The sequence below is a fragment of the Haplochromis burtoni genome, unplaced genomic scaffold (assembly GCF_018398535.1).
Source record: "Haplochromis burtoni strain Fernald_Lab_line unplaced genomic scaffold, NCSU_Asbu1 Contig_80, whole genome shotgun sequence".
NCBI classification, from domain to species: domain Eukaryota; kingdom Metazoa; phylum Chordata; class Actinopteri; order Cichliformes; family Cichlidae; genus Haplochromis; species Haplochromis burtoni.
In genome coordinates, this window is record NW_024582441.1 from 626,576 (window position 1) to 641,343 (window position 14,768).

The 14,768-nt window shown below is 43.0% G+C and overlaps 2 protein-coding genes across 3 annotated transcripts in view; both read left to right on the plus strand.

Moving 5' to 3' along the window:
* The window catches only part of slc2a3b (solute carrier family 2 member 3b), a 9,708-nt gene extending 5,333 nt beyond the window's left edge, over positions 1–4,375 (plus strand). The window contains exons 7-12 of the mRNA XM_042222141.1: positions 170–332; positions 520–707; positions 2,432–2,536; positions 2,632–2,733; positions 2,828–3,031; positions 3,143–4,375. Coding sequence (XP_042078075.1) covers positions 170–332; positions 520–707; positions 2,432–2,536; positions 2,632–2,733; positions 2,828–3,031; positions 3,143–3,394 — 1,014 coding nt within the window. The 3' untranslated portion in view covers positions 3,395–4,375. The remainder of the gene's footprint in view (positions 1–169; positions 333–519; positions 708–2,431; positions 2,537–2,631; positions 2,734–2,827; positions 3,032–3,142) is intronic.
* A 2,983-nt stretch (positions 4,376–7,358) lies between these two features.
* Positions 7,359–14,768, plus strand: part of ephb6 (eph receptor B6) — a 43,812-nt gene continuing 36,402 nt past the window's right edge. For both annotated transcript variants that reach the window (XR_006054543.1, XM_005925284.2), the window contains exon 1: positions 7,359–7,483. Coding sequence is in view for 1 of the 2 variants with exons in the window: in XM_005925284.2 (XP_005925346.1) it covers positions 7,426–7,483 (58 nt within the window). In the remaining variant the exon portion in view is untranslated. The remainder of the gene's footprint in view (positions 7,484–14,768) is intronic.

The following is a 14,768-nucleotide window of genomic DNA, read 5'->3' on the forward strand; positions in this document are numbered from 1 at the left end:
TGTGTGTGTGTGTGTGTGTGTGTGTGTGTGTGTGTGTGTGTGTGTGTGTGTGTGTGTGTGTGTACTCATAGCTGAAAGAGAAGAATTTCATATACAAGGAGTAAATTGGCTCAAATGGGTCAATTTTATGCACCTCGTTCCCTCATTATTTTTGCTGTGTGTTCCTCAGATCTTTGGTCTGGAGTTTTTGCTGGGCTCAGACACTCTGTGGCCTCTCCTGCTCGCTCTGACTATCCTGCCTGCTGTACTGCAGACAATCATGCTGCCCTTTTGCCCTGAAAGCCCTCGCTACCTCTTCATTGTTCTCAAACAAGAGGAGGAGGCTAGAAAAGGTCAGTCTTAAGTCAGTTTGCATACTTACAAACCAAGTTGGCAACGTCGGGTTAGTGAGACCGACTCTGACTGATTTTTAATGATGTGTGGGAAACTTTACTTTGTTATATAACGCTCCGAGCTGCTTTTTTCTTAGTTATACTTACCTCCTCCTCCTATTTCTTTGATCTGTTTTACTTTTTGTAGCTCTGGTGCGTCTGCGTGGCACTGAAGACGTGGATGATGACATTCAAGAGATGAAGGAAGAAGGGATGAAGATGGCCATGGAAAAGAAAGTGACCATCTTAGAACTGTTCCGCTCGCCAAACTATCGCCAGCCAATCATTATCGCTATTATCCTGCAGCTCTCCCAGCAGCTGTCTGGCATCAACGCTGTGAGTAGACGTCACATCCTATAATACAGCGACGTGATAGGGATATAATTAGCACATGTCAAACTGGGAGAAAGTGTAATGTGAGAAAAGCAATGTTTAACGTTAGCCACGAATGCTTAAAGGAGCATTCATTGAAATTGCACAAATGTTTTTGACAAGCACGTAAGAAGATGTGCTTCTTGGCTTCAGGCAATGTTAGATTGAGTTGAATAATTTGAGGCTGATTGGAAGAAGATAAGCACAGTGGTATTTAATAGCTATTTTGTTAATAAGGTCATGTAACCGGGCTGACTAAATTCATTAGCAGCTGCTGTGTCTGACCTGACAATCACTGTGAAGGAGCCTGGAGCTAAAGGCTGCAACATAACCCATATCACTCACCAGAAAGACGCTGGTGCAGTTTTACACGCTGCTACGTGTATTGTTTTTTGTGCAACCGTTCCAAAACGTGTATTTATCTGATTTTTTATAGTCAAATGACTACACGTGGAGAATTTCCACTCAACTTTGCACTGTATCCTTGCACTTTCACTGCTCTCAGCAACCTCAGCAGGAGGAAAGAAACTATTAAAGCCACTGTGTGACGACTGTAGCTGCTGAGCATAAAGGAGAATTTTGTTACAAGAGAATCAGATAATATATCAGGGGTTAGTGATGAGGCAAAAAAAGAGAGAGAGAGAGAGAGAGGAAAAAACTGAGTGTAATAGAAAATAAACAGAAATGTATGAGTAAATAAACATATCCATCCATCCATCTTCATCCGTTTTATCTGAGGCTGGGTCGCGGGGGCAGCAGCCTAAGCAAAGAGGCCCAGACCTCCCTCTCCCCAGCCACCTCCTCCAGCTTATCCGGGGGAATACCAAGGCGTTCCCAGGCCAGCCGAGAGATATAATCTCTCCAGCGTGTCCTGGGTCTGCCCCGGGGCCTCCTCCCGGTGGGACATGCCTGGAACACCTCACCCAGGAGGCGCCCAGGGGGCATCCTTGTCAGATGCCCGAACCACCTCAGCTGGCTCCTTTCGATGTGGAGCAGCAGCTGCTCTACTCTGAGCCCCTCCCGGATGGCCGAACTTCTCACCCTATCTCTAAGGGAGAGGCCAGCCACCCTTCGGAGGAAGCTCATTTCTGCCGCTTGTATCCGCGATCTCGTTCTTTCGGTCACTACCCACAGCTCGTGGCCATAGGTGAGGGTAGGGACGTAGATCGACCGGTAAATTGAGAGCTTCGCTTTTACACTCAGCTCCCTCTTCACCACGACAGACCGGTGCAGCGTCCGCATTACTGCAGCTGCAGCCCCAATCCGTCTGTCGATCTCCGGCTCCCTTCTCCCATCACTCGCGAACAAGACCCCGAGATACTTGAACTCCTCCACTTGGGGCAGGAACTCATCCCCGACCCGGAAATAAACACATAATTACAAAAACTTACAATATGATTAAAAAAAACTGACAAAACTTTCTGTTAGTGTTGTTGTGATGGAAAAGAAAAATACCCTAAATATGATAGTATTAATTAAGTGTTCACATTGTTTCACTTCTTTTCATGTTGCTAGACTCAAATGCAAGTCTTGCTCCAAATCTGCAGCATCAACTTCAACTGTTTGTTTTTTTTTGATCTGCCAAAAATCTAAAACAAACTGATGCATGTGCAGTCAAATCATGTTCTGAGCACTTTTTATTAATCAGAATCAATATTAACTGACTTTTCCTTCATTTCCTCTTTCAGGTCTTTTACTACTCCACAGGCATCTTTAGTAACGCTGGTGTATCAGAGCCCATCTACGCCACCATCGGCGCTGGAGTCGTCAACACAGTGTTTACTGTTGTCTCTGTAAGTGTCTGAGTGCGCAGGTGGTTTAGTTAATTTAGTACAGGTTAAATATTACGTTGAATGTCAGTTGATAATTGTGTTTCTTTGAACTCCAGCTCTTCCTGGTTGAACGGGCGGGACGCAGGACGTTACACCTGATTGGACTGGCTGGAATGGCCATCTGCGCCCTGATCATGACCATCTCCCTGTCCTTAGTGGTGAGTTCGTCATTGTAAAATGAAAATGAGAAGCCAGCCTATTGCTGCTGCATTACATCTTTTCCTCATGCTCTCTGTTTCTTTCTCTGAGCAGAAGACCACCCCATCTCTAAGTTATCTGGCAATTGTGGCTGTGTTTGGCTTTGTTGCCAGTTTTGAGATGGGTCCAGGTCCCATCCCCTGGTTTATCGTGGCTGAGCTCTTCTCCCAGGGGCCCCGACCTGCAGCCATGGCCGTCTCTGGTTTCTCAAACTGGACTGCCAACTTCCTGGTGGGGCTGGGTTTCCCTAGACTGGAGGTATTTTTCACATTTATCATCCCTGCAGAAAATGTTCACATTCACACACATGTACAAATAATAGTCGTCTTCCAGTTTGTCTCATAACAAACATCCCTCTGATTTTCCCAGGAAATTTGTGGCCCTTACGTGTTCATCATCTTCATGGTCCTCCTCATCCTGTTCTTCATCTTCACCTACCTACGAGTCCCTGAGACAAAAGGGAGGACCTTTGACGACATTGCACAGGGATTCGCCGCCAGGGTGGAAAAACCCTCCCACTCCCCGGTGCCTGAGGCAGTTGTGGTTGAAAACAAAGAGCCTGCACCGATGTCCCCCACAGAAAAAGTTCCCATGGTGAATCTTCCTTCAGAAGCAAAATGAAAAACTGTAGAAGATACGAAGGAAGATTTGGTGCAAAACAAAGCAGACAAACATGGGCCTTGCACATAGCTGGTGTAAAAGTTCTATTATTATATATACTATTTTATATTTATATATTAAGTTATATTGCATAAGTCAGAAATAATGAAAGGTGTGTGTTTGGAAGAAGCCATTTCAGTGTACTAATGCAAAAAAAAAAAAGTTTTAGTATTTTATATGTGTGCTTTTAAAGTGCCTTTTTAAAAAAATGAAAGAGTGTTTTTAAAGATCCCTCCCAGCTAGAAATGCTTCATTAATGGACTGAATTCCTCTTTAATCCTGCTTTAAACACGGTCTACACTTAAATGAATTACCAGTATTTAAGGTTTGTTGACATTTCCGATGCCAGCTCCCATCCTTTTTTACCTTATAAGAGGATCAGCATATGTTCTGTGTGAGGTCTTCAGCTACCAACAGTGTTAAAAGGTTGCAGGATTTGGGGGTTTATGTATTGAGGTCAAGCTTGAAAAGACGGATTTGGAGTTCGGTTGTTTGACCCCCCAAAAAGAAAAGATTGACTTGCTGTCCTCTCTGAAATGCCTTGTTGCCTGCTTTGAGGCAAAAAAAAAGCACTGAGGGGGGTTTAGCAGCAGTTCCTCTCCACTTCAGGTCCATATAGATTTTGAATAAATATATTTATGTATGTAGAAAACAAAGACTTCCTCTCATCCAGTAGTAGCACCACATACCCTGACAGCAGAGGATGTCTCTGCTTGTCCGCTGTTTGGATGCGACAGCGTTTGTGCCGAGAAAGAAACAAAACAAGGCGAGTTCTGTAAGCCGGAGCCGTCTGCATCAAATGTAATATTTGTATGAGGACGAGAGAGACGTAGTCCAGCACCGCCAAGCCTGAACAAAGCCTCTTTAAGGCTTCTCAAAAAAACAAAAGCTTACCTCTTTAGTTTGCAGATTTCACTGCAGGGTACAAAGTAGAACGAGAAATAAAAAATGCTGGCGTTTACAGCTCAGATTGGATTTTAGAAACTCAGGTGGCCAACTGTGTATGTTTATAGCTCCCAACTGTTACAGCACAGAAAGGATATTTATCCACCACTGCACTTGAAACTCTTTCCACATCTGTAGAGCATTTGAGAGAAGCAGCTATTGCAAAGTAGGTCGTAAAATAAAATACAGTTTTAAAGCAGTGTTTTAAAGTATTTGCTAGTGTGAAACTGTTACCTCATTTGAGGGATGTGTAGAAGCACATTGTGGTCTACTGATAACTAAACACACATCTCAGTCAAAACAGGTCATTACACACGCTTGACGATGTTGAATTAAAAAAAAAAAACACTACGTGAATTGTATTTATTTTAGAACCGAAGAGTCGTTGTTTGCATTTGTTTCTAACTGTTTGAAATGATGTGAATATATTGTAAAGGCTCCAGTTACTGCACACTGATCAGCTGCTGCAGCACATGATGTGTCGGTGTTTGCAGAGCAGCATCTTCTTCTGGGTGTGCACAAACTGATGAGCTTAACAGGGTTATGTTAGCACTTTGGCAGTCAGACTACTGAATAATGATTGCGCATACTGTTTGCGCCCGTTACATGTAAATGTGTCGCACGTGCTCGAGAGGTGTGCGGTTTTCACTTGTCCTGTGAAACCTGTTACTTCCACCTTGATTTTTCTTGCACTCTGCACTCCTAGTGTCACTGTATCAGATGCAGTTGTGTTGCTTTGCAGTTTTCACATTTTTAATATGTATATTTTGCTCTTTTGTTATCTCTTTTTTTGTTTGTGTAAATAAACAGAAACACTTAGCCAAGTTGAGCGTGTGTCAGAGTTAGAGATGACCTTTGCTGCTCTGCATTTCGTGCGAGACACTTGGCTTAGAGAAACCAAGAAGAAAAAGTTTTACATGTTTCAAGGGAAAAGCGCCGCCTGACTAATGAGTGTGAACATCATAAGTTTTGTAAGTTTATAAGGCCACAAGTCAAAGCCAGTTAGTTATCATGAATGTTTAATGTTAACTGTCGCTCCGTGGTAATCCATCGGGCAACCACTTCTCCACTGCAGTGTTTCCTTCTCGTTTCGCTGTGGAAAAACCTCAGTGAGCTGTGAGGCGCGATGTATTACAACACAAGCCACGAGCGCCGCTGTTGATGAATCGGGTTTAAATAATACATTTGGGTGTTGTGTTGACATTTTTGTTACGAGCTCAAAAATCAAATCAGAAGACGCAGAGGGAACTTCCTGTGATCTGTTTTTAAATCACTGATCTCGTGTTTGTGAGGTCACAACCAAAGGGACTCGCTTTTCAAAAAGACACTGATTACGATGCTTCATTTGGAATTTGCTCGCAGACAAAACTGAGGCGAAAGTTGATATTAAAGGTTTTCGTCATTAGTCTTGTAATACATTATCCGTCTTTAGTTTAAGCTGCGATCATGGCTCAAATTTCCATAATGCTTTGACAGATGAAGAATCTGCTGAGTACCTGTGGGCTACAGATATTTTACATCCCACTATTTGTTTACGTGCCTGCATCACACTGAATTCATTAAAAGCTGTTAGCGACTCCAGTTTTCCATGATTTCTAAGCAGATTAATCATTTATTCACAATGATCGGAGTCACACTGAATCGGGTCTGTGTGGCAGACTAAACCCCATACCTGTGCTCCAAAAGGGTGATCTCATTTCTAAGCACCTATATGTGGACAACCAGACTGAGATTGAAATTTCTCCCCTAGTGGGGCACACAAGTCAATTGTAGATGTTTACATATTTGTCTGACAAGCACAAAGGTGCCCAGTTTGATTCCATGAGGACACACAAATCCCTTGGCTGTTGTGTCAGAGGGCCATCTGGCATAAAAATCTGCTAAATCCAAGATGTAAAGCTACCTGCTCTGAATGAAAGCTGAAATTACCCTTTTCCCTTTTTTGCTTATATCAAAAATTTTCTGACAATGGACAAGATAAGCTTCAGTCTGATTGGTCGCTTTAGCTATACAATATAATCTTCCATTTCCTGTTTGGCTTTACCTTGTGTACCTCAGCCCATCGAAGAAGCACACAGCCTTTGGTAAGGGGCCCCCCGGCTGGCTGGGAATGGTGCCATCTAACTGTGTCAAACCCACACAGCACATCTCCCTGCAAGAGTCCACAGCAGTTACTCACAGCAGTGAACTGGAGCATGAAAGCCCATCAACAAGCTGCAGTACTGCAGGCTGGCCAGCTAGTGGCGTGCACAGACCAGAAGGGCTGCTCAGATGTGTGTGTGTGTGCCTGAGTGTGAGTCTGCATACTGTCTGGATGAGCTGTCCTATGAGGCGAGGAGTGTGTCTGAGAGAGTAGGGTGGTGGTTGTGGTGGAGGGGTGTTAGAGCATGAAGCCACATGAAGGATGGCGAGCGTCCCAAAAAACATGTCTAAATTATATTCATTTTCCATAAAGGCTGAGCTGAGTGAGATCAAGAAAAACAGCAAAAAAATAAAAAGTTGGTCACTCTCACATGCCACAGCTTGAAAAAATGCGGGTTAGCACAGTGTCCAGACATGAGAGGGATGCCACAGCTTGCCAGCCAGCGTTGCAATGGACGCCGTTAGTCGTGTCTAGACGGCTGTTTTAAAGACCAGAAAAACTTGTTTATTAATTCTCTCCCTTCGCTCTCTGTCACTCTCTTGTCGGCTCTCCTCTCTGTCTTTGTTTCTCCCATATAAGAAAATAAACCCTCTCTCTCACTTTCCTCCTCTCACTCGTTCTCTCCTCCTGTCTCTGTGACAACGGTGTTTTGTTTACTTCCTCACTTGGCAGCGTACTTATTGTATCTGCTGCTCTGTAAATATTTTTCTGCTTCCCTCATCCATTCATCCATCCACCCCCCATCCTCTCTCTCTCTTTTTCTTAGATAAAGGGAGCAAACAGACTCCACCCCCTCTCCACCCCCCCACCTCTTGCTCTGTCACACACACTCACTCTATCTCCCTCTTTCTCTTTCATACTCTCTCCCTCCCTCTCTCCCTGTCAGTGTCATTCTGTAGTGGAGATGTGGAGTGTCTTTCTGTCTCTCTGTCTGTTTTTCCAGCCTAACTCAGCTGAGGAAGGTAAGAACCAAACTTTTGATTGCATTTATTCACGTCAAACCTGTGACTGCACGTGCGTGTATGTGTGTATGTGTGTGTGGTCATAAAGCTTGATGGCGTGTTTGTACAGCGCTCTCATCACGTTCCTGAAACAAGTCCACAAGTGAAGGATGGGCACTTAGTATGCAACTGTTATAGCTCTCTAAGAACAAGCTTCTGTGGGAATTAATGGGACTTTGACAATGTGTGAAACTGTGGCACATTAGTCTGCCACGCTACGAGTCAAGCCACCCTGGATTATGAGTCCTCCACCTGCACCTTGGGACCCCCGGAATAATTACCAGCTTTACGCCTGCTTAGACAGCCCTTAGTTTTCTGGGCTCTGTGTTGTGTCTCAAAGCAACAGTGCACGTGAATATGCATGCAGATGCTTGTGTGCACCACTGTAGAAGCACATCAGATAGTAGTTTGTTGGCACGGAAGGGCCAGGTGCGTGCCAGGACCTATCAAGATCCGGCAACAAAAGGATATGGAAATAAGGCAGAAGACAAATGAATATTAAGCCGCATAACCCCTTCTCTTTGCTATGCACTCAGTGACCTACCACCCCTCTCCCGTATCACACATGATCTCATGGATGTGACAGCCGCAGGCCCCCTCTTCTTCTTATCATTGCCCCCCCCCCCCCCCCCTTTTTTTTTTTTTTTTATTTCTTCTGCACTGGTGTCCTTAAAGCGTGTCTCCTGTTTCTCCTGTTTCTCCAGTTCTCTCCTGGTAACTTTTAATGCTTTGCTTACATAAATGGAAAGAATGTATGCCTTAAAAAGTGCAAGACTGAGTGACTGTTTGTGTGTGAGAGAGAGAGAAAGAGAAAGAGAGCGAGTGACAGACAGTCTGAAAAAGATGGATAATTAAGTGAGACTCCATCTATGAAGTGTTCTGTCAGATCAGAGTGGGCTGACTTGAGAAACCTGCAAAAACATGATGACTCAAACTGGCTTTGTGTGTGTATATATATATATATATACACACACACACACACACACACACACACACACACACACACACACACACACACACATATGTATATATACATATATGTGTGTGTGTGTGTGTGTGTGTGTGTGTCTCCATATGTGTTTGGCTATAGGTGCATACATGCCTTTAGATTTGGCCTATACATAGCTCTCGCTCCTACACCCTGTCCCCAGCACTAGAGAGGGTGTCAGCAGTCAGCACGCAATTACTTTCAAAGGATATGTCTCTATGTTGCAAAGAGCTGCACCTGTTCGCGCTCATCTTCTTCTTTGGCTTTAGTTTACTGCGAGGTGTGTGTCAGTAATAGTCTGTTACAGTGGTAACTTATATGTCAGCCTCACGCCGTGGATTCGAGCCGCGCTTGTAACAGATGGCTTGGACTAAGATGAGACAGAATGACTGCGAGGAGAGAGGCCGGGCAGTGTAACGAGCCCATACTGACTCTGTGTAATTGAAACAGAGCTTGACATAATACAGTATTAACCCAGTAGCATGGGCGTCCCTATAAATCCACATGAAGTGAAACATCCAGTTACATCGTGAATGGACGGTTTGGCATCTGCCTCGGCTTTCGTCGCAGCAAATGACGTCTGGACCGGCTGGATATAGCTGCACGTTAACTATTTTTAAAGTCGTTCTTTCTATTGTGAAATGTGAGCCATCTGCTTTTCAAGTACACTATATCTGCATCAAAAATCCGAATTATTGTCTATTTTTATATCACAAGATATGAGGAAGTGTCATTTTTTTCAATAGTTTCCTCTAGGTTAAAAAAAAACCTAAATCTTTGCCGCTTCTCATGAAGACAAATCACAAGTGAGCGACAACTGATTTGCATCTCTCAAATGCAGCCATGTGTAAGTGTTGCTTCATTCGCCCACATGCATTGTTGATGTGGAGCCTCTGAACCTTACGAATCTGTGTTGAGGATTGCGTGTTCACTTTGGATTAACACCTCACACCCAAGGAAGGGCCTGAACGGGAGACACACCTGATGCCCCTCCGGCCCTTTCTGTCATAGACGAGCGGAGTTGCAGCGATGCTCACTGAACTATGCAGTTCCAGGAATTAACCTTGCACTGTTAGTTAAACTTGTTTCATGCCTTGAAAAGGTAATCTCTTCTGAATATCACCAGGCTGCTCAAAAAATGTATCGATTTTTTATTTTAACGACAACATTGATTAATGAATTCATGCATTTCTCTCAACGTAAAATAAGACGTTTCTTCTATAATTCTACTTAATTACATTTCTGAAAAAAAAATGCAATTTTTTTTACTCCCTACACTTAATTCCATTCAATTCCATTTTATTTCTATAGCTCCAAATCTAATACGTATTGTAAGGTAAAGAGGTAGAGGAAGATATTACAGAGAAAACACCAGCAATCAGACTACGCCCTATGAGCAAGCACTTCCCAACACTGAGAAGGAAAAACTCAGAAACCGAAGTAGGCTCAGGGAGGGGCAGCCATAACCTGCCATCGGTTGGGAGTGAGGATGGGCGGAGCCTATCCCAACCATCATAGGGCGAGTGGACGGGTTGTCAGTCTATTGCAGGGCTTCACATAAAGATTTTACAAAAAAACCCATATGATGTTATAAAATATCTCCCTAAATTTTTGCATAACTTTTTACAAAAAAAGCAGCCAGCTGTTACCACTTTACCAAATAGCACCATTTAAATATCACATCTGAAACACTTCAATGTCAAAAAACTAATTTGTACAGAAAGACTTTGTTTCATCGCCCTTCAAATGTGCTGTGAATCTACCACTAACCTACACCAGCACTATAAAAGTATAAAAACCTACTGTCTCCCTGTTGGTTACGTTTTGAGTTAGCTATCCTTCTCCTTCTTCTTTTTCTTTCTTCGGCTGCTCCCTTTAGGGGTTGGCACAGTGCATCATCTCCTTTCATCTCACCCTATCCCTAGCATCCTCCTCTGTCACACCAACCCTCTGCATGTCCTCTTTCACTACAGCCATCGTCCTTTTCCTTCTGTCTTTGTCCAGTATATCCACTATCTCTCCTCTGCACATGTCCGAACCATCGCAGGCTTGCCTCTCTGACTTCATCATTTCATCCCTCTCTACCGTCAGCCAACAGTAGCGCAGTTTCCACCGGCAGCCACTGTTTTGATTTCTTTATGTTATTCTGCTTTCTTGCCTCTCTTTACTTTGTTGGGTTCTTTTGCTTTTACCTGTTTAACTTTGGAAGTTGTTGTCACCTTTGTTTGACTTTGACTTTTGCCTCGTTCCTGTGACTGTCATTATTCTCTGCACCTATTTCTGATTTCCACTTCCCTTATTACACTGTGAAGCATTGTCATAGCATCTGTCAATCTTGCCTGGCTCCCTATGATGGCCTTTTGGATATCGGTTTGTTTTCATTTTGGACTTTTATTTTTTGGGAGTTGGACTGCCAGCTAAATAAAGGTCCATTTTTGTCATTTGGTGTCTGCCTGGGTCCTGCATTTTGGTCCTGCTTTCAAATACTGTGACAGCTACATCATTACAATGCTGCTTACAGACTGATGCATCAGTATTATGGATGTAATGATGTAAGAGGCCATTTTTCTGCAAGTAAGATCCTTTTAGCTAGCCACTCTATACATACTGCTTTACTGCTACTTTAAATTAAATAAAGGACATGAATCCTTCTTGAAACACCAGACTGCATAAATTTAAAGCCATGTTGACATTCTCACTCTAAGGTCATCTGGGCCATCGTTCCTGCTGTCTCTGGTTTTAACTGGGTATTAATTAGGCAGAGTGCCCTCCCTATCCCAGGCGTAATAAGCCACTCTTTCAGGACATGATCAACTAGAGAAAGTGTGATAAGAAAATAAATGGCATGCTTGTCACAGTGGGAGTGCTGCAGAACGGATGCCGCTAAAAGCCCTCAGCAGCTTCTTGCGCCCGTCCTTACATCCTGCATGTGCACGGGGCTGCAGTAACCAAGAAATCACACGCTGGTGGGAAGTGGAGGACTCAACTCAACCCATCATTGACACTACAACACTTAACTGTGACCCAGCTTTATTTTTAGTTCCAGCATGCTGAGAGCTTTGTAATGACATTAGGCCACTTTTATTAAAATGAATGACACATCTGCCATTTGTGATATAAGAGGTTCAGCCAAGACTCTCCGCTTTGAGCCAGGCAATGTCGTGGCAGATAGCGTCACAGATAATACGCCTGTGTGGACAGGCAACGAGTTAGAGCCAAAAAAAATAAAAAAAAAATACTAAAAGATGAACACGTGGCATGGGCCGCTGTAACACTGGAATGCAGTTTTTAGTTTTGAATTTCACATTAAAGCAGTTGCCTGGCAGTTTGGGTGCTGGCACCAACCGAACGGACAGAGAGCTGAGTTAGGCTGTTGAAGGCTTCACTAATGAGAAATGACACAGTGGGTTTGAATTAAACTGATCTCTTGCATTCCTTCATCTGGCAGCGCTGAGGGTTGAGGGTTGAGGGTGGAGAAGATGATGTTTGCGGCTTCTGTTTTTGGTGGTAACTGGATATCTATTAATGGAGGAGTCAAGCCTGTTTAGAAGAAACTTTTACACTTTTGTCTTTGTACACATTACTCCACTCGAGTGAATTATTATCCTTTTAACAACCAACATGCCACTAGCAAAACATTTAGCGTTCGGGTGAGGGGTAGGGTTTAGGTTGGGTTAATGTCCCCCACTTTTTATAGTACTTTTACTTATTTGGATTAAGTGAAAACGATTTAAAATTGAAGCTGTTATGCCAAAATAATTATATGAAACTTTATTTGAAAGGTGACATTTGCCTATTTAACAAAGCTCAACTCTAACTATACCCCTAGCATTCGTCACTGTTGACCTGGTGGATGAGTAAAAGCTTGTATCACGATTGTTTTTGTCTTTCCAAAACGTTGAACTTCTCAGACAAAAATGAACAAGTGAAATATCTCTGATCTGCTCCTGACTTTAAAATCAAGTCCTTTGATCAAAGAAGAGGAGAAAGGTACACCTGAGTTATACCTCGGTAGTGGAGTTGCCAACATGTTTAATCGTGTGCTGGTTGAGGATGACGTTTAGTCATATTTCTGCATGTCAAATACTTTTTGCAATTATGACATATCTATGGCACAGATCCATCCATTCATTTCCTTCTGCTTACCTAATTCAGGGCTGCTGGAGCCTTTCCCTGCTGTTACAGGGTGAGATGCAGGGTGGCATGGCGGTGTGGTGGTTAGCACTGTCAGCTCACAGCAACAAGGTCCTGGGTTTGAATCAAGATTGGAGGCTTGCTGTGTGGAGTTAGCACATTCTCCCCAGCTTCTTCCACAACACAAAGAGCTGCATGGGGTTACCATGGGCAACCTCAGGTGTGAATGTGAACGTAGATTAAACACAAAAAATATAAAATTATTAGATACAGACATAAAGAAAAAGTAAATACTTTTAACTTAGTAGGTTATACCTTTATCTGCTCTTGTCACAATACTGAGGTTATAAAATTGATGCCACCCTCATGTCTGCACTGCAGACATTAAATCAGAACCTGCAGATGCTTGCCTTAGTGCCACACAGACACACAGGAAACTGCTACCCTGGCCTTGAAATACAACATGCCAGACCCACAGTATATCAATCCTGAAAGATCTAGCCAAAAATAAAGGCTAGATCATAACAAATCCTTTGTTATGAGGTTTTGAGAACTGGCACGCAGATTTTACCCACCTTCCACCTTCATTGCTAAGCTAAGCTAGGTGGCAGTTTGTGTCTCCTATTTAACACCAGACATAAGAGTCAGTCTCCACATTTAAATTTAGTTCACTTACAATTTATTTAGTCATATATTCCTTACCACCTTCAGATTTGGAGGCCTTTGTCGGACCATTTCTGTGACTTTCTGAAACTGACAATACAATATTCTCACCCACTTCACACTGTGATTGGCCAGCTATGAAGAAGTGTGAAAGTAAGCTGGGTTTGAACTCCTTTCCCAAGCTTACTTTTTTCATTTGTTACAGCTCTTTGTGGCACTTTCAGTGTGAAGAACAAAGTGAAACACTATGAATCTCTTCCAGGAATGTTGAGAGACCCATTAACGTCACCATCTTGGTTTTTGGAGCTAGAACTGACTATATTTAGAGTGCTAAGTTATCAAGTACCGCTAGCTAGCTAGCTTAGCAATGTGCATCCACAGACTGTATGGATACCTTAAAGATACCTGATTAGTGCGAGCTAAATAAATAAAACATTAGGATTTCACTCATCAAAACTGGAGCACAGACTTCTTCTTAACTGTCAGATAATTGTTCTAAAAACATGTAAAAGGCCCAAACAGCACAAACACAACAAAAGTCCAATTTAGTTAGCTGAGGTGACACATTGGCTGCATAATTGCTAGAAAATAAAAGCAAATACATTTTAAACTGGAAAATTTGAAAAAAATAAATAAAAAATCCATCCAGCTGTTGTGTTTTGCTCCATCCTGTAACATGTTTATTTGGACATTTTAACATGTCGTCTGTGAGGATTCAGTCACGTTTGGAGTCAGCCATTTGAGCTGCACTTTTTGGCACTTTGTGCTGGCTTCATTTTTTCAACTGCAGTGGTTGCTGCTTGCCACCATCCCACTAATGCCTGTTATTTCAATCTGCCTGCGAGCTTGCCTGAACAACTAAAACAGGTTTTTATTGCAACAAGATTGACAGAAAGCAAATAACTGTTTCTCTCAAGAAGTCAAACTATAATTTTAAAATCTTCATGTCTGCCAGTTTTACTTTAGCAAACATGCTGTAATCAAGACAGAGAGTCAGTTGTTTTGATGTGTCCTCCTACCTGTGCCTGTTGCTGCCTGCACGTAGGGATTGATCATCTAACCTGGTTGTTTGTGCTCTTTGGTGCAGCTGCGCTTTCATTCAGTTTTTTTGAGATAACTCCCTTTGACATGTGCATGCTTATTTCTGGAGACATGTTAATCCCCTTCCTTCCTTTCGTCCAACCTCCTCCTGCTCGCTTTCTGACTTGGCGTATCACTCTCTCACTGTGGTTGTTTGTAATGAGGGTTTGGTAAGGGCCTTGTCCTTGACTGACTGTCTGTGGGAGGGAGCATCTGGAGTGTATCAAGAAAGGGTGGAGATGGGTGGATGAGTGGACAAAAGACAAAACACAAGCTGACCGCTGCTCAAAACGCTTGCAGGCACTGTGGGAATTTTTTGTGTGTGTGTGTGTGCATGAGTGTGTTTCTGTAACGTGTTGTTACCTGTGAGCTCGCTGACTA